Source organism: Dermochelys coriacea, chromosome 1 (genome assembly GCF_009764565.3).
Source record: "Dermochelys coriacea isolate rDerCor1 chromosome 1, rDerCor1.pri.v4, whole genome shotgun sequence".
NCBI classification, from domain to species: domain Eukaryota; kingdom Metazoa; phylum Chordata; order Testudines; family Dermochelyidae; genus Dermochelys; species Dermochelys coriacea.
Window position 1 is genome coordinate 209,166,994 of NC_050068.2, and position 18,027 is coordinate 209,185,020.

The window sequence follows — 18,027 nt, forward strand, 5'->3', positions numbered from 1 at the left end:
CCCTCACTGTTAAAAAATTATACCTTATTTCCAGTCTGAATTGTCTAGCTTGTAGAATAACAAATAATATTGCAAGAGAATTCCATGGGACTTCCAGATATCAGACTAGGTGCTAGAGGTTAGAGTCAGCTGGTATGTGCTTACACACAGTCTCCACACCTCTATAGTGGCCATAATAGTTTCTGCAGAATTTAAGCTTTTATTTAAACAAAGCTTCTAAGCTTGTTTGAACAGATAATCTTCTGAATGTGATCCAGTGCTGCACTGTCTTCCTGAATCTACAGCCAGCCTGAAACAACCCTAAGAGGTGGGAATTTCTCTGTTCATCTCAGCATGGTGTTAATGCTGAAACTTAATGATACAAATTAAACTATTAATATACTTCATTTTCAGAGGTGTTGAGCACACAAAGCCTTCACTGGGACTAATTCTCTGCTGCCTTGCACCTTATTGTCATTTACAACAGTGGAAACTTGGTGCAAATGTTACCATTTTGCTTTAGTATAATTATATACCTACTTTTTTTCATGGATTCCAAAGCTAGTAGGGAACCCTGTGACCATCTAGTCTGACCTCCTGTTTGACACAGGCCACAGACTTCCCCAAAATAATTCCTAGAACAGCTCTTTTAGAAAAACATCCAATCTTAATTTAAAAATTGTCAGTGATAGAGACTCCACCACGACCCTTAGTAAATTGTTCCAACAGTTAATTACGTTCACTGTTAAACAGGTACCCCTTATTTCCAGTCGGAATTTGTCGAATTTCAACGTGCAGCCATTGGATCATATTATACCTTTCTCTGCTAGACTGAAGAGCCCATTACTAAATGTTTGTTCTCCATAGTTTCCCATATAGGTCCTTATAGACTGTGATCAAATCATCTCTTAACCTTCTCTTTGTTAAACTAAATAGACTGAGTTCCTTGAGTCTATCACTATAAGGCATGCTTTCTAATTCTTTAATCATTCTTTGGTTCTTTGCAAGATACACTGATGTGAAAAAGCAATCTCTCATTGACTTTAGCGTTGCCACTTAATCCCTCCCCACATTTGTAACTGGTGAACAGTTGCAGATGCCTCCAGCTAACTAGGTACCACTCATTCAAGCACTGTTTTCAGTCTCAGGTACCTGGAGGCATCTGTCAGGTGCTCAGCAGTTAAAAGAATGGGAAGCTGATTTTCACAGGGACCAAGTATCCACAACTCTAAAGTCAATGGGTGTGAGATTTATATATATAAAATTCTTCCCCATTCCCCTTGCACATTGGACCAGCAGGAATAAAAGTGCTACAGACCCACTCAAACTGTTTCTGTAAAAAATGACTATTAGCCCATAGCTTTCTCATCCTGAAGGAAACAGAGAATGTTTCCCATAGGCTGTACTGTATGTTAATAATCACTGTATAAAACCAATGTTGGGTTAAAGCCATCACATCTCCCATCTCAGGAAAAGAGAATTACAAATGCATTAAGGAACAGATGTGCAACTAAAATCTGGACTTGTCAGGTCCCACCTAGGGTTCACCTTGACCAGCTAATAGATGCCAAAATGCAACGTACCCTGTCTACTCTAGTGTTTTATAAAAGGTATATTAAAATGTTTTCACTAACATGTTTTTAAAATACGCATTTTATCCTTCTCTAGGCAGGGCTCAAATAGCCCAATCCTGATAGGTGCTCAATATCTATAATATGCCTTCAATGAGAAACATATGCTCAACTGATCAGGCTCCAAATTAAAGGCACTTTAAATAATTAGTGTCTCCAAGAAGACAAATGTTTCTGGTTTTGTTTTTGGTTGAATCAGTTCTGTGAAATAAACTGCTAACAACAGGCAAAGGAATTGGAGGTTTGGCAAAATGAAAGTGTTAGACACAGAGGTCTTGTCTATAACACAAACTGATAGGGAAGTAGCCTTTAAATGGTTTTTGTTGTGGTGTGGGTTTAATTTTGTAAAATCATTTTAGAAACCAAGTGATGCCCTGTCCACACAGTGCCATTAAGAGAGAGACAGCAAAACATGTTCTTAAAACATGCTCTTGCTTAGACCCAGAACAATGTGCAGTTATTTTGGTTGACACAGGAAGCAATGAGGGCCTAATTCTCCACTGTTCTACTCCTTGTGTTACTTACATTTGCTCAAAGTGAGTTCAAAGACTAAATGCTACCAAATCAGAATTCTCCACTCACTCACACCAGTGACAGTGGGTCACACTCATTTTGCATAGGTGCAAATGATTATACAAGGGCAAGGCTGGGGGGGAACAAGGCTGAGTGCTTCTCCCTTGTGGTTGCTGTGGGAACTTTGAGTATCCATGAACAGCTTCCTATCAAGAATTTGTGCCCAAATAAAGGGTATTTTTCATGCCATTTGATTTTCCATACCTCCCTAAAATTCTTTTTAGGGACCTTATAAACCTACCCTTAGTTTTTAACAAACCTTTTGCAGTTTACCTGACCTGTGGAGGCACTATTATGGTTGATAATATTGCAGCTGAATGCCCTATAAACCAACAGGCAGGGTATTGACTTGAAATGTGGCTGCATACAAATGGCACAAGCACCGTCTGCAGGCAGGGGACAAGGCTCTCCTCCTAACATTAGAATAAGCAAACATAATCTTTGGACAACATGGTATGGAGCCGTGACCAGGGCAAGCCAGAGGCAAACTGAAGTGTGAGGCTCCTGACAGTAAAACTCCAGAGCAGTAACAAGATACATTCAGCCCTGGTTCACTCAACTAACTCCAGGGATGGACACGGATCTCAATGTGTACTAGAACAAATCATTTTTGAGCAGTGGTCATGAAGAGCCTGTCTAAACTGGGAAGATGAGGTGTGCTTAGCAAAGGTGTTTGCTAACACCAGTTAATTCTTCTAGTCTAGACAGACCCTAACAAGACTGCTTTGTTTTTCTTCAGTAAAGCTGACTGTAAGCTATATAGGGCCATTCTACCCTAGAAACAGGACAATAGGAGAGAAGATAGGAGAACATAGGGTATTTTTTTTAAAAAAAAGTTTTATTTCAGAGGGGGAGACACAATGCAACAGAAAAGTAGATATTATAACGTACAGAAAACTGGGACATTTTTGCCCAGATTTAACTGAGCTCCTAAAATAGCAGCTACAAATAAATATAATCTAAAATGAGGAAACAATTGCTGGAGACATTGCCAGAGAGAACAAAGGGGACTTTGTCTTCCTCAGTTCAGTAAGTGAAGCATTTCTCAGGATTTTGGCTCTGACATCTTATGAGCCAGGTATCTGTCTCAGAGCCTAATTTATCATTTTTGACTTCTTAGTAAGACAATGAGAAATATATTTCCCCTCTTGACCCTCTATTTTGCTGTACTCCAAACAATGTTCCTTAGCACCAAATTCCCTCAGTGCCCTAATTCCTCCCACCTCCCAGCCCTCTGAACCCCAAATGATCAACTCCCCCAGCTACCTTTCTCTCCTTGTTCCCCCCGATCCCCAAATGATTGATTCCTATCAACATCAAACTCATTCCCAACACTCAGAGCCCCCGATTCATCCTAGAACAATCTACTTGCACTAAGAATGTGCCCACTCCCTTTGTAGTTCCTTCTCGATATCATCACACCATATAATAATTTATGCATGAGTTTCTGTGGGCAGGACAGGGGCTCTCATGGCTGTGCTTTCTACTCTATGTGGAGTTTATGGTGCTGGGCAAGGTGACTCTTGTATCGAAAGCTTTTCCCACACTCAGCACATTTATAGGGTTTCTCTCCTGTGTGGATCCTCCGGTGCCTAACGAGGTGTGAGCTCTGGATGAAGCTTTTCCCACATTCAACACATACGTAAGGTTTCTCACCCGTGTGGGTTCTCTGGTGCTGGGTAAGTGTTGAGAAATCACTGAAGCTCTTCCCACACTGAGCACATTCAAAGGGCTTCTCTCCGGTGTGGATTCTTTGGTGGTTAATAAGGTGAGAGTTCCGGCTGAAGCTTTTCCCACATTCATTACAATGGAAAGGTCTCTCTCCTGTGTGGGTTCTCTTGTGAGTGAAAAGGTGAGAGCTCACACTAAAGTTTTCCCCACATTCACTACATATGTAAGGTTTCTCGCCTGTGTGGGTTCTCTGGTGTTTAATTAGGTCTGAGCGCCAACTGAAACTTTTGTTACATTCAGTACATTTATGAGGTTTCTCTCCTGTCTGTGTTATTTCATGCTGTGTAAGGTTCGAGCTCTGACTGAAGCCCTCCCCACATTCAGTATATACATAGGGTCTCTCCCCTATAGGAATTCTCTGGTGGATGATGATATCTTGAAGAGCTTCCAAATCTCTTTCTGGATGAACGGAGTTACCCAGTATCTTACCAGGAAGATCTCCCTGATGCGTTTCTGACATGTACTGGCCCTCATAGGCCTCATCAGGGCTCTGGAAAACATTCTCTTCACACCCCTCTGATATTGTACCATACTGTTCCACATTCTCAAGACCATCTTCCTGGGGGTTCTTCTCCTCATGCTCATTCAATCCTTGAATAAACAGAAGCCAGACATGAGTGTTTGGTCAAAAAGAAATCTAAGAAAGGAGAATTGCACAAAGTATGAGTCAACTAAATAAAATGTAAGACTGGATGTAAGAAGGAAAATCCCAACCCAAAGAGAAAGAAAGAAAGAAAGAAAGAAAGAAAGAAAGAAAGAAAGAAAGAAAGAAAGAAAGAAAGAAAAAGAAAAACAACCATTTCCCAATAAGGAGATGGCAATTTTGCTTCAAAAACTCAAATGAACATTCAGAGAAAAGTTGGGTCAGGAGGGAGAGAGAAACAGAACTCTGGCCAGAAGTCAGTCAGGACTGGTGGAAAACCATAAGTGAGGTTTGCCAGAAATAACCACTGGTTGTAATCCCAAAGCAGAGAAAAAGAAACAGTACAGGAACGGTTTTAAATGAAACAAAAAGTTGGATTTCCAGCAATTTCTGAATTGGCTTAACTTATTCCTCACCTGTGGAGGCCCCAAAGAGGATCTCCCTTTCCTCTGAGTCCTGGAGAATTGGAGCACACAGCTCTTCCTCTCGTTCCATCCAGAGATGATGGCAGGCTTAGGGACCCTGCTCATGGCCATTAAAAGAATCAGTATCACACTGGTTACATCGCCATCAAGTATTTCCTATTAACAACCCCCAAGGGGGCACAACAAGAACAAAAACAAAAACTCATGAGACTAACTTAAAAATCATTGCATGTCCCCCATCAAGCATTCCCGATTATGACTGAACCCTCAGGGTACTATAACGAAGTAGGGTATGTCATATTTAATTTTCAATCTGTCTTCTGATTTTATATTTCAGAACAGGAAGACCACCTTGCTGATACGTACATGTGTGTGTGAGAGAGAAATACCCTCCTCTTCCTCCTGACAGACAGGACGGACACTCTCCCCAGCATCCTCCTATGCTCACCTTAAGAATCCCCTGGGGAGCTCTTCCTAATTACTTGCTATATATACCTTGATCTGGGTGCTGGCCCCTTCTCCCGTCCCGTTCCTCCGAAGGCCCCTGTCCCTCACAGTTCTGCAGCAGAGGGAAGGTGAGGTCAGCACAGGGCACTTCTTGTGCCGGTGGAGGGAGGTAAAGGTCACTCTCCTTTATCCCTATACATCCTCAATGCTTTCACTTTTCCATCCCACCCTCCCTGGCGTTGCACTAAACTGCAAGGAAGCTACTGCTTCTGCCCAGCCAGCTGGCAGCTCTCTCACTGCTCACAAAGCAAGGAGCAGGGCAAAAGCTCTTCAGGGAGCCAGGGTGCTTCATGGAGGAACCTGCGCTCCAAAGCCACCTGCTTGGTTCCCAACAGAGGCCTCTGGTGGCCATAGTCAGAAATACTGAGCTGAAAGACAGCTGCTAGCAGGTTTGTACGTGGCTGCTAAGACGAAGTAAAGTTTTAAAAGTCATAGAAATTTCACATGAACTGGCCACCCTGAGTGTTGGCTGCAAAGCACTTCCCCTCGATATTAAAATCACCCAATCCTTCTACTGGGAGGAGAGCTGCATTAGTAGAGAATATAGCACCACTAGACTATAAGCTCTCTGAGGCAGCGCCTAGAACAACGGGACCCCAACTTCATTTGCATTCTTTATCAATGGATTCTAAATAGAGGCTTCAATCACAATCCCATTCATTACTCACAATACATTTGCACAAGTTGGCAGGACTTGAACAGTTACTGGGCAGTGGAGTTGCTTTCTCCCTGTCCCCATTAATATTTACTTCTACAAAGTGGAACAGCTCCAATAAGATAGATTGAGAGAGATCCACCTCAGAATACCTCATAGCCTGGTGGTTAGGGCACTCACCTAGGACATAAGAGGCCTGGGTTTAAATCCCATAATAGGTGGGAATGTCAGCGTGTGTCTCACTCTCTGGGTATTAGAGAAAGGAATGACCTGGTTTAGAAGCCTAACTGTGGGGAGGGTTCCTGGCTGAGAATCCTAAGCAGAGGGAGGTGCTTCTCTCCAGCCCATCAGCCATATGACTAAGACCCAAATCAACAGGACTTTGACACCTTTGAGGATCTAGGCATTTCACTCCTGTTCAGTTTGCTGGCATCTGAGAATCCTCTTCTTTGGTGCCTAACTCTCCCCATGCATCGTATAGGGAGCCTGCTGCCTAACTCGGGGCCGAGAATTCTATGATGCAGCAGAGCATATGAGTTAGGCATTGTAACACCTAAGTACTTCTGTGAACCTAGCCCCAAAATCCTAGGATCGGTATAGGGTTGCTAGATGGATATGGTCAAACTGTCAAGGAGGCAGAAAAGACTGGAGTGTTCAATAAATATTTTTTCTGTTTCGTATTTGGAAAGAACCAGGTTGACACACTTACAGCTTACACTGATAATGAAACACTTTCTATTCCAACAGTAACCAATGAGGACATTAAACACCATCTTCTAACATTAAATATTTAAAAATCTACAAGACCAGATAATTTGCACCCCAGAGTTTTAAAAACATTGGCCAAGGAGCTTCTTGACTTACTACATTTTGGAAAACTGAATATGTACATTGCCAAACAAACCAGATATTGTTTTTTGCAGGGATTACAAGTTTAGATGACAAAGAGAACTGTGTTGACATAACATACTTAGATCTCTGGCAGGCGTTTGACTTATTACTGCACAATAGTCTGATTAAAAAGTCAGCATTTTACACAATCAATGTAACATTAAACAGATTAAAACTGGCTGACAGATCTCAAAAAGCACTTGCTAACTCTCTCACACTTGACGCCTTTAAATCAAGACTATCCATTTCTAAAAGACATGCTGTAGCTCAGCCCCAAGTTACAGGCTTGATGCAGGAATCATTAGATGAAATTGTATGATCTGTGTAATGCAGGGAACCAGATGAGACATTGATCCTTTGGGCCCTAAAAATCTATTAATCTATCTAGTAAATATTTATAACAGGTCCTTCATCAAGGTATCAGGGTACTAATAATAATTTCAGTTAGTGGAGTACTTTTGAAAGGGAGAGGTTAATTATAGCAAATCCGCATAACTAAATAAAACACAGGACTCCATTTTTAATACCAACCACTGTATATAAATATTCGAAAGCCAGTCTAAGGAAGGGGAAATAAATGGAAACCAAAAATAGAGAAGACAAAAATATACTGTCTCCTTCCTGGCCCCATAGCATAATTGCCATGTAATCTACCAGACTGGGCCAGCCAGGCAGTACAACGGGCACTAAACTGAGGCAGCCAGAAGGTCCCCATGGTTTGGTCTGGCAAATGGGGAGAACAAGCTGTAATCCATTTAAACAGGAGTGAAGGATCTGCTATATATCACTGGGGGGAGGGGGGGAGGAGGGGATTTTAAAGGTGAAAATAGGAGGAAAGATTCAGGCCACCAAACCCTAGCACAAGGAAGGAGAGTGTGGTTCTCCTCTCATCAATATGTTCGAAAGGGTGACTGACAGAGACATGGGGAAGAGAAAGAGCTTGGGCCTTAAGTTAGAGGGACTAGACTTTCCTCTGCCTTGTCTCTACATCAGTGCAAAGCACGGGGGAGTAAAATGGTACCATTCTGATTTGGTAGCATTTTACAGCGACTTTTGCACAAGTGTACATAACTACACAAGGTTTGAGGAAGTAGAGAATCAGATCTAGTTATTATACTTATTATAAGTACTTATTATACTTTTCTGGGTCTCAGAGAAGGGTGGTAGGAATTGTTTTCTACAGAGAGTGAACTGGACCTGGTTTGGTGCCCCATGGCACCAGTGGGTCTGCCCGCACCCCTCTGCAGGTTGCAGTTATCAGTGATGGAGGAAAAAAGGGTCTGTGGGGAGCGAGGTTTGATAGTTGAGAGTTGTACTGTGCTTGCACTTACTCTATATCACACCTTCCAACAAAGCACTTAACATGCATTACAGGGGACCAGTAAGGAAAAGAAGATTAGCTCTGTTTGCTTCTTTATGATGAATAAAGACAGCCTCAAAAGTTTTTTTAAAAAAACAAAACACACACCATGCATGAGGAGGTTCTTTTTGTTTTTTAACATTAGAAATTCAAGTTTACTGTAGAAGACTTTATTGATGACTGGAAAACTGGTAGGCATCACAAGACACTGAAATCTGAACATGGGGAAGGGTTTATTTTTTTTTAAGAGTCAAAATGCTTAAAAAACTTTGTTTTTGTTAACACCAATTTAATTCCCGTAACTAATATAGTCTCTGCAGTCACCCACCATCAGTAAGCACCCACTGTGTGGCCTGGAATGCCCACCAATCTTGCCAGGTCCAAGGAAAAGTCCTGAGAAAGATGACCATGGGAGGCTGGGAGGCTCACTGGCTCTATGTACAAGTCCAGCAGCATAAAAGCAAGCCAGAGAGGACTATTGGTCAGGGCAAGTGACCCTGGGATCTCCCTTTCATGCTACCTGAGCCCATGAGTTTTCTATCCCAAATGCAGATAGTTCATCTCATGCTCAGAATTTGCCAATCCATCCCCTCTTAAAATATTACCCTTAATCTGTGGCCCCTATTGCATTTATTAGAAGTGGGGCCCATACAAAGCAACATGCAATACTCGGTCCCAATCCAGGGCCAAGATGCATTGCCCACCAAGAGACGGAGCTTCGATAGGCATCCGGTTGACATGGGAGAGCTCTGGTTTCCATGCCTTTCTCAGTCACTCTCCTGCTGTATGACCCTGTCACCAGGGCTGTCCCTAGGGGGTGTGCAGGGCCCAGGACATAGGTGCCGAGTTTCTATCTGCCAGTGGGGTGCTCTCCCTGGCTCTGCCCAGGCCCTGCCCCCACTCCACCCCTTCCCACAAGGCGCCACCCCTGCCCCACCTCTTCCCACCCCTCTCCCCTCCCCCCCAGCGCCTGGGATGCAGTGAAACAGCTGATCGGTGGTAGGCACTGGGAGGGAGGGGAAGGTGCTAATCCATGGGGTCCGCTGGCAGACAAAAGGCACTGGGGGCAGGAGGAGGTTGGTAGGGGGTCTCCTCCGCGCACACACACCCTGCCTGCTTCCTCACGAAGCATGGGGCCCCCCAAAGTGCAGGGCCCAGGGTGGTCGCCCCGATTTGCCATACCCTCAGGATGGCTCTGCCTGTCATTTTGGCTCCTTTGCCTATGTCTTGTCTTTTTAGATCAGAAGGACTGGGGTAGTGACAGTCTCTTAGGGACGCTGGATGGCGAGAGCTCTGAGTTACTCCAGAGAATTGCTTCCCTGGGATCTGCCTGGCAGGTCTTGCCCACATGCTCAGGGTCTCACTGATCGCCGTATTTAAGGTGAGGAAGGAATCTGCCTGCGGGTCAGATTGGCAGAGACCCTGGGGGGTTTTCGCCTTTCTCTGCCACATGGGGCCGGTCACTTGCAGGTTTAAGCTAGTGTAAACGATGAATTCTCTGGAACTTGGAAGTTTTTTAATCCTGATCTGAGGACTTCAGTAACTCGGCCAGAGCTTGGGGGTCTATCGCAGGGTTGCGGGGGACGAGATCCTGTGGCCTCCATGTGCAGGAGTCAGACTCCAGACCCGGGGGTGCCAGTCCCTTCCGCCCCTCCGGCCTTAAAGTCCGTAGGTGTCTTACTAGGTGTGTGAACAACGGCACATGCACTGCGGCCCCGGGCCTAACGGGAGGAAGGGGAGGCTATGGGGCGGGCTGCAATGGAAATACGGGGCTTGCTTGCCCAGGCCGCCCCGCCTTGCCCAGCCACCCCCGACTCCGGCCCGCCGGCGGCTCCCTGCCCCGGGCCACGCCCCCTCGGCCGGCTGCGCTGCTGCGCCCCGTCCGCGGCCCGCCCAGCGCCCCGGCGCCCGCGCCGCTCACCCCCCGCGCCGGGCGGCTCCATCGCGGCGCGGCCGGGCGCAGACGCCGCGGACACGTCACGCTCCCGCCGCCTTGGCTCGGGGGCCGCGGCTGCGGCTGCATCCTGCAGGCCCGGGGCGCTGCCAGGCGCGCCCCCTGCGGGCAGCCCCCGCGCCTCTGCCCTCCGGCGGGCGGGGGCGAGCTCGACCGCGGCCCCCTCCCCCCCCCCCTCGCGCGCGCGCGCGTGCGGCCGCCCCGCCCCTACCTGCCGGGCTCGCGCGCCGCCGCCCCGCGCGCGCGGCCGGACAGAGGCCCGCGGCCCGCGCCGCCTGACGGTCGCCCTGCGCTCGGCCGGCCCGCGGCGCCCCCCTCCCCAGCCACGTCGGCTGCGGCCGTCAGTCCCCGCGCCCGCTCCAGAGCCCCCCAGCCCGCTCCTCCCCCCACCAGCGCCGGCCCCTCACAAACCTGCCCCGGGCAGCGCCCCGAAGCGGGGAGGCCTGGCAGGGCTGCTGGCGGCGCGCAGAGTCTCCCCGCCGCGATGTGCTTTGCAACAAACAGGGGCTGCCAACCTTGTGGGGTTTCCTTAAGGCCGGGGTTAGACCCACGAGAGGCCCCCGTGCTCCAGCTGCCTCTCGGCGGAGCTGAGGCTAGAAATCCATAAACACATCTGGCGCCTACCAGGTTAAGCGCGCGGGGGAGCGTTGGAAGAATCAGGGCCGTGGAAACAAAAATTGCAGCTAGTCCAAAAACCCCAACCCCAAATGTTAGCAACGCGCAATCCGGCAGTGGTCACGAACCTTTACAAAAACAAACAACAAGCAGCGCTAAGAAACTCAGCAAGGGTTAAGAGCAGCCAAGAAAATTAGGCGGGGGATAAAATAATAACAACAGTTCGCAAAGACTATGAACAACAACCAACAGATAGAGCTAGTTCGAGCTCTGTGTAATTTGCCTCTCTGCAGATGTCCGCTGGGAGGGTTGTTATGCCTTTCGCCCAGGATGGAAAATCAAATAAAGGGGAAAGTAGGCATGGGCTCAAATACCTGAATGTTTTAAAAACATTGTGCCTTCCCCCTCCTTTTTCTCTGTAAATCTTTTGGAGGGGCCTTGATCCTGCAAACACTGATATAAGTAACTAACTTCACATAGGTATGGAGCTGTATTGAACTTAATAGGCTGCTTCTCCTTACCACTTAGGCTCCATGTACAGGCTGCGGTGGGGGCTGGCAGGACAAACAGGCAGGGGTGGGGAGTCTGTGCAACACCAGCATGCAGCACAGCTTACCTCCACTGTGGTCTATGAGGGTCCTGCACAGAAGGTCAGTTTGGATGTGTGGTCGTAGATCCAGTGGCTTCAGTACCCTGAGCAATCAGTATAAAAATAATTCTAGAGTCATTGGAGCAGGGGGACTGGACCCAGAGTCTCCCAGGTGGGTACTCTAACAACCAGTCTAGAGTCATTCCTATTGTCTCAGCCTTGTGCTCTCTCTCTGGCCCATTGAGTCTTTCAGTATATATAAAGTCTCTGAAAAGTCAGGCCCTAGATGTCTTAAAAGTAGGCACCCAAAATTAGTGGACACTTGACCATTTTAAGCCCTAATTTCTCTGTGCCACCATTAATCATCTGTAAAATGGAGCCAGTAAGACCATATTATCTCACAGCGGTCTTTTAAAGATAAATTCATTAACATTTGTGAGGTACTGAGATATTACAGTGATGAGTATCATAGAAAATCCCATAAGGACATTGATAATTCTGTATTCAGTGCAGGGTTTAAATGATATGCAATAAGATATGGGGCAACACAGAATTGTGAAGATAAGATGCTTCCAATTAGCTCCCCATTCATTGAACATAATCCATCCTGTTCACTGAATGAGGCAAGGGTCCTGAGGAAAAATAGTATGTGCCAACCCCAAATGAAGAGGGAGATCATCATACCTGAACCATCAGATTGTACACCTAGGCAGAAAAAAAAAATGAGGCAAGACAAAAGTCCCCCTCATAGCAGTACTGACCAAGCCCAAAGGCTTGGAAGCCTAAGACGTTTGAAAGCCAGTACAGCTGGAAGAGATGCAGCAGGGCAAGAACTGAACTACAGTGCCAATCACCTAACACTTTCTCCACAGGGGATTAAGAGTCAGCTGCAAGGCCTTAGAGCAGCCATCATGGGTCAGACCACTGGTCCAGCTAGCCCCGTATCCTGTCTTCTGACAGTGGCCAATGCCAGATCCGTCAGACAGAATGAACAGAAGAGAGCAATTTAGAGTGATCCTGCCCTTGTTGTCCAGCCCCAGCTTCTGGCATTTGGAGGTTTAGGGACACCCAGAGCAGGGGATTGTGTCCCTGACCATCTTTGCTAATAGTCATTGATGGACCTATCCTTCAGGAACTTACCTAATTCTTCTCTGAACCCAGTTATACTTTTGGCCTTCACAACATCCCCCGACAATGAGTTCCACAGGTTGACTGTGTGCTGTGTGATGAAGTACTTCTTTAATTTGTTCTCAGCGAGCTGCTTATTAATTTCATCAGGTGCCTTCTAGTTCTTGTGTTATTTGATGGGGTAAATAACACTTTCCTATTCACTTTCTTGATACCATTCATGATTTTACAGACCTTTATCATTCCTCCTCAGTCATCTCTTTTCCAGGCTGAACAGTCTCAGTCTTTCTAATCTCTCCCCATATGGAAGCTGTTCCATGCCCCCTAATCATTTTTGTTACCCTTCTCTGCACCTTTTCTAGTTCCAGTATATCATTTTTGAGATGGGGGCTGGGGGGGGGGAACCAAAACTGCACATAGTATTCAAAGTGTGATCATACCGTGGATTTATGTAGCGGCATTATGATATTTTCTATCCTTCTATCTCCCTTTCCTTTTTTGTCTACTGTTGCAGATGTTTTCAGGGGACCTATCTGTGATGACTCCAAGATCTCTTTATTGAGTGTTAAGAGTTCATTTGGACCCCACCGTTTTGTGTGTATAGGAGGAATTATTTTTTACAATCTTTATTATGTAGAACTTGACATTAGATTTCATCAGCCATTTTGTCACTGAATCACCCAGTTTATAACTCTTCACAGTCAGCCCTGGATTTAACAATCTTGAGTAATTTTGTAGTGCCTGTAATTTTTGCACCTCACTAGTCCCCCATTTTTCCAGATCATTTATGAATATGTTGAACAGCACAGGTCCCAGTACAGATCCTTGGGAGACTCTGCTATTTACTTTTCTCCATTGTGAAAATTGACAATTTATGCTTATCCTTTGTTTCCGATCTTTTAACGAATTCATAAGATGACCTTCCCTTTTATTCCATTGCTGCTTACTTTGCTTAAGAGCCTTTGGTGAGGGACCTTGTCAAAGGCTTTCTGGAAAGTCCAAGTACACTATATCCACTGGATTGCTCTTGTTCACATATTTGATGACTCCCTCAAAGAGTTCTAATAGATTGCGGAGGCATGATTTCTGTTTATAAAAGCTGTGTTGACTCCTCCCCAGTGTATCCTGTTTATTTATCTGTTAATTCTGTTATTTACTATAGTTTCAACCAATTTGCCTGGGACTGAAGTTAGGCCTGTGTTGTCAGAATCATCTCTGAAGCCTTTTAAAAAAATCTGCTACTGGTAAAACATAATCCAGTACAACCTACTGTAAGTTGGATGCTTTTTGACTAAATCAGGTGTTACATTAATCAGACTCTTTAACGGAAGTGATAGGTTACATACTACAGTGAGTAGTTCTGCAATTTCATATTTGAGTTCTGAAGAAAACATCTGATCTGGGTGTCTTACTGCAGTTAAATTTGTTCCAAAACCTCCTTTATTGACACCTTGGTCTGGGGCAGTTCCTCAGATTTTTCACCTAAAAAAAAAAATGGTTTGGTTGTGGGTGTCTCCAGCATATCCTCTGCATTGAAGATTCATGCAAAGAATTCATTTAGCTTCTCCAAAACAGCCTTGTCTTCCTTGAGTGCACCTTCATTACTTTGATTGTCCAGTGGGACCACTGACTGTTTGTCAGGCCTCCAGCTTTTGATGTTCTTAAAAAAAAATTGCTATTAGCTTTTGTGTCTTTTGCTAGTTGCTCTTCAGATTCTTTTTTGGCTTGCCTAATTATACTTTTACACTTGATTTGCCAGGGTTTATGCTCCTTTCTATTTTCCTCGCTACTATTTAACTTCCAAATTTTAAAGGATGCCTTTTTGCCTCTAACCACCTCTTTTGCTGAGCTGTTTAGCCATCGTGGCATTTTTTTTTATCCTTTAGATTTTTTTTAACTTGGGTATACATTTAGTTTGAAACTCTATTATGGCAGCAGTGCCAGGTGGAATTTCTCCTTTGTGGATATTATTTTTCATTTCACTGTGTATCTGGCATACACCCCACCAATCAATAGTGGCATTCCCGGTTTAGTGGCTGAGAACCCAACTCACAGCAGGGCGCACTGGATTATGTGGTACCAGTAGCAGGCCAAACACGCCCAACTTGACAATAAGTGATTACTACAGATCTAGAACAATCTGTGATGGCCAGTTTCCAGAGGGCGATAGCAGCACATTTATAGACTGATACCATCTCCCTTTTCTTTTAACTTCTTTGAATCTGGATCTCTCACATCCCAGGTGAGTGAGTGCCCTAATCACTGGTCTACTGGGTGTTCTGTACACACATGCACACTCACCCTCTGCTGTCTTATGTATGAGGCCTGATCTGATAGATATGTTCTGAGAATACCTACCAGATCAAACCCCACAGGGGAGCCAGGAGGGGGATCATCTCAACTGAGGCTTAGGCATGAATTAGGGCTCAGAATAGCTTGCTAGCTGTGGGGCAGCATTAGGACTTAAGTGACTTTGTGTATGTCTACCAATGGAAATGTAGGCACCTACAGGGTCAAGCAGTACTGAATAGTGGCTTGGAGGATATCAGATATAGATAGATACTTACAGTCCTAAAGAGGCAGTTATGCGGCTAAGTACCCTTGTGAATCTGGCCTGCAGTGCCTCTGGTCAGCCACAATGAAGAATTAAAGCAGTAAAAACTATTTTATTCAGGCCTGCATGTAAAGAGCAGCCAGAGGAACCCGTCTGCAGTGTCCAAGTGTCAGTTCCACACAATCCAGAAACTAGACTGCATATCACTAGTGCCATTTTATCTATTATTAACTATTTGCATACATACAGATATAAAAATGTATTAAAGATAATGTTTAAAATCAAATTAACACAAGAGGGAAGGTACTGTACATCTGGAGTCAGGCTTGGGTTATGGGGGATTGCAAGTATCAGTTACAAGGTTCATGAGTTTCAGAGTAGCAGCTGTGTTAGTCTGTATCCGCAAAAAGAAAAGGAGTACTTGTGGCACCTTAGAGACTAACAAATTTATTTGAGCATAAACTTTCGTGAGCTACAGCTCCGATGCATCCGATGAAGTGAGGTGTAGCTCACAAAGGCTTATGCTCAAATAGATTTGTTAGGTGCCACAAGTACTCCTTTTCTTTTTAAGGTTCACAAGGTACATACGTATCACATAACCAGCATAGATCCAGATTGGGGTGTGGGAGTTTTTAAAGCATCAGTGGATAAATGTGCTTGGGTACACCATCCATGGAATGTATTAAGAGTCCAAGTCAGTAATGGTGTAGAGAATAAGTACATGGGTGGGGTGCATCCCTCGGTTTGTCAAGGAAGGAAGTGGGTTATTTCCCTGGTCAGTGTTCTCAGTTACTCAACCTGGTACTGGCACTGTCCTGTGATGTGTTCCGTGTAGATGTCTCTGGACCACCTGATGGTGTCGGACACCATTAGATGTCTCGTGAGCCGGGCGTAGCGTTGATCAACGCTCCGGAGTCTCATATCCTTGTTTAATGGGCAATTTATAGCCTATGAATAATCCTTCACTTAAAAGCAAAGTGATAGTGAGTGCAAGTTTGCTGCCTCTTCTCTTCACACCTGGGGGATAAGTGGGTGTTAATGAGGCCATTTAGAGCAATTGTCAAATGAGAGTCAATCACCACACCTAATTTCAGCCCTGCAACCACTTGGGCCAGGATGCAGTAGTTTGAAAATTCCTTAAGGGATACATTTTTCTGGCTAGGCTCTCCCCTGACACAATTCACTTGCACCACAGTTACATACTCTTTTGACAAAGCTTTAAAAGTGCCAGTTCCACGTGTGCCTGTTTTTTAGTGGCACAAAAGCCCAAATTTTTATTGTAAACTCCTTGAAGCTTTCACAGTTTCTCAATGGCCTTCATGTGTTGCTCCCCACAAGCGCACCCTGCCTCTTGGTGTTTTGTTAGCTGTCTTGACCTGACCTACCGTATGTCAAGGAACACGAGAAATCCACTTTTGAAAAGTTTCATCCCCACAACAGTAGCCTGAGCTTTACAAACCTGCCAAATGTCCCATTTTGCAGAGGTCACCAGAGTTAGCAAGAACCCCAGAAGGCAAGAAACAGCTGCTCACATACCTACCTACCTTTCTCTGCCCAGAGAGCACCTGTCCCTTACTGTGCGAGATATAGGGAAGAAATGAGAAACAAGACCATAGTGGAGGGAAGTCAGGGCAAATGTGGGACCCAGTGAGATATAAGAGACAATTGGAAGAAGGCTTAGAGGGACCCTGGAGAACAGAAAAACGTGAGAGAAAAAAGGACCCAGAGACACGATAGAGGGAGACAAATGGCTGGTGTGGGAGAGGACACAGGGAGATGTGAGAAAACGAAGAGGGACTATGGCAGGGCCAGGACCAGCTTTTGCAATATGCACTTAGATGTAGTGCCCAGGTCTCCTGATTTGTCAGTGTAGCTGGGCTTGCACCTAGAGCCTTTGAAAATAGTATGGCACAAATCTATGCATTTATGTCCTACAGTGTGCTCCTGTGAATTGGCATCTAGGCTGTTTGAGATAAAGGTACTATGGGCAAGGCTTGTGGGGATAGCGAGAGGCTGATATTTAAAGCAGGGTGAGATTTGACGAAGGATTGGATCCCCAAATGAAAATATCAGCCTATTTGTCCATCCATTCTGGAAGGGATTTAGAGAAATGACCACTGGGTGGTGTCAGTGCATAATCTTTGCCTCATTTCAGCATTTTTCCTCAGCATTTACTAGCCCAGGGGAAAAAATTCAGCAGCAGAATATAGGTCAGACCCTGCAAGGCATCCTTCAATAGCAGTCTTTGCTTGAGGAGGAAGGAGTTGGTGGTCAGGGATTTGGCAGGATTGGTATTTGAGGAATCTTCTTGCATTAATTAGAGCTAGGCCTGCTGGCTCATCAGTCTGTAGGTCTGTTTACTACAGGGTGGCACTTCCATCGCTGGATTCCCCTCACCTGCTTTTTAGAGCGTTTTGTCTTTAAAGCCTGTTCTACTGTTCTTATTGTTATGTTTCTGTGTTGGGAGTATTGCAGTTTGATTAGGAGTAACACATTTTTGGCTGATTCTTCTGCAGGCAGTCTTGTGAAGTGAAAGGCTGTGGGTAATAGGCAAGCAAAATCAGAAAGGCAGAGGAACATCACCTTACAACCTGGGGGGTGGGGGAGGAGGTGGGAGGTGGCAGAGAGGTTTGCAATAAACTGCAGATCTGGAGCTCTCCTACTGATTTCTGTCAATATTTCTCTGCCCTTCACAACCCTTATTACAAGGCAAAGGCTCATACTGTAACTGCTGTGGAATAGCTATCATTTATCCATTTCACAGATAAAAGAGTTTACACAAGGTCACTTTA

The 18,027-nt window shown here is 45.3% G+C and overlaps 1 protein-coding gene across 4 annotated transcripts; it reads right to left on the reverse strand.

The window, feature by feature from the left end:
- Positions 1-3,014: 3,014 nt before the first annotated feature.
- ZNF697 (zinc finger protein 697) lies at positions 3,015-11,067 on the reverse strand. 4 transcript variants are annotated; one of them, XM_038417415.2, is made up of 3 exons: positions 10,761-11,067; positions 4,974-5,138; positions 3,015-4,505 (listed from the first exon to the last, which is right to left on the reverse strand). In XM_038417415.2, exons 2-3 carry the CDS (start codon positions 5,050-5,052, stop codon positions 3,667-3,669), a joined length of 918 nt encoding a protein of 305 aa, XP_038273343.1. In that variant the 5' UTR covers positions 5,053-5,138; positions 10,761-11,067; the 3' UTR covers positions 3,015-3,666. The 4 variants fall into 4 exon arrangements, with proteins under 4 accessions (XP_038273343.1, XP_043369002.1, XP_038273350.1 ...); XM_043513067.1 differs by lacking the exon at positions 10,761-11,067 and adding an exon at positions 10,561-10,659; XM_038417422.2 differs by lacking the exon at positions 10,761-11,067 and adding an exon at positions 10,317-10,448.
- Positions 11,068-18,027: the final 6,960 nt, after the last annotated feature.

Bases quoted from the DNA above. Each gene is read 5' to 3' on its own strand.
- ZNF697 (XM_038417415.2), bottom strand. From the start codon at position 5,052: ATGGAACGAGAGGAAGAGCTGTGTGCTCCAATTCTCCAGGACTCAGAG. The intron at 4,506-4,973 runs GTGAGGAATAAG...TGTTTATTCAAG, and splicing joins CCTCTTTGGGGCCTCCACAG to GATTGAATGAGCATGAGGAG.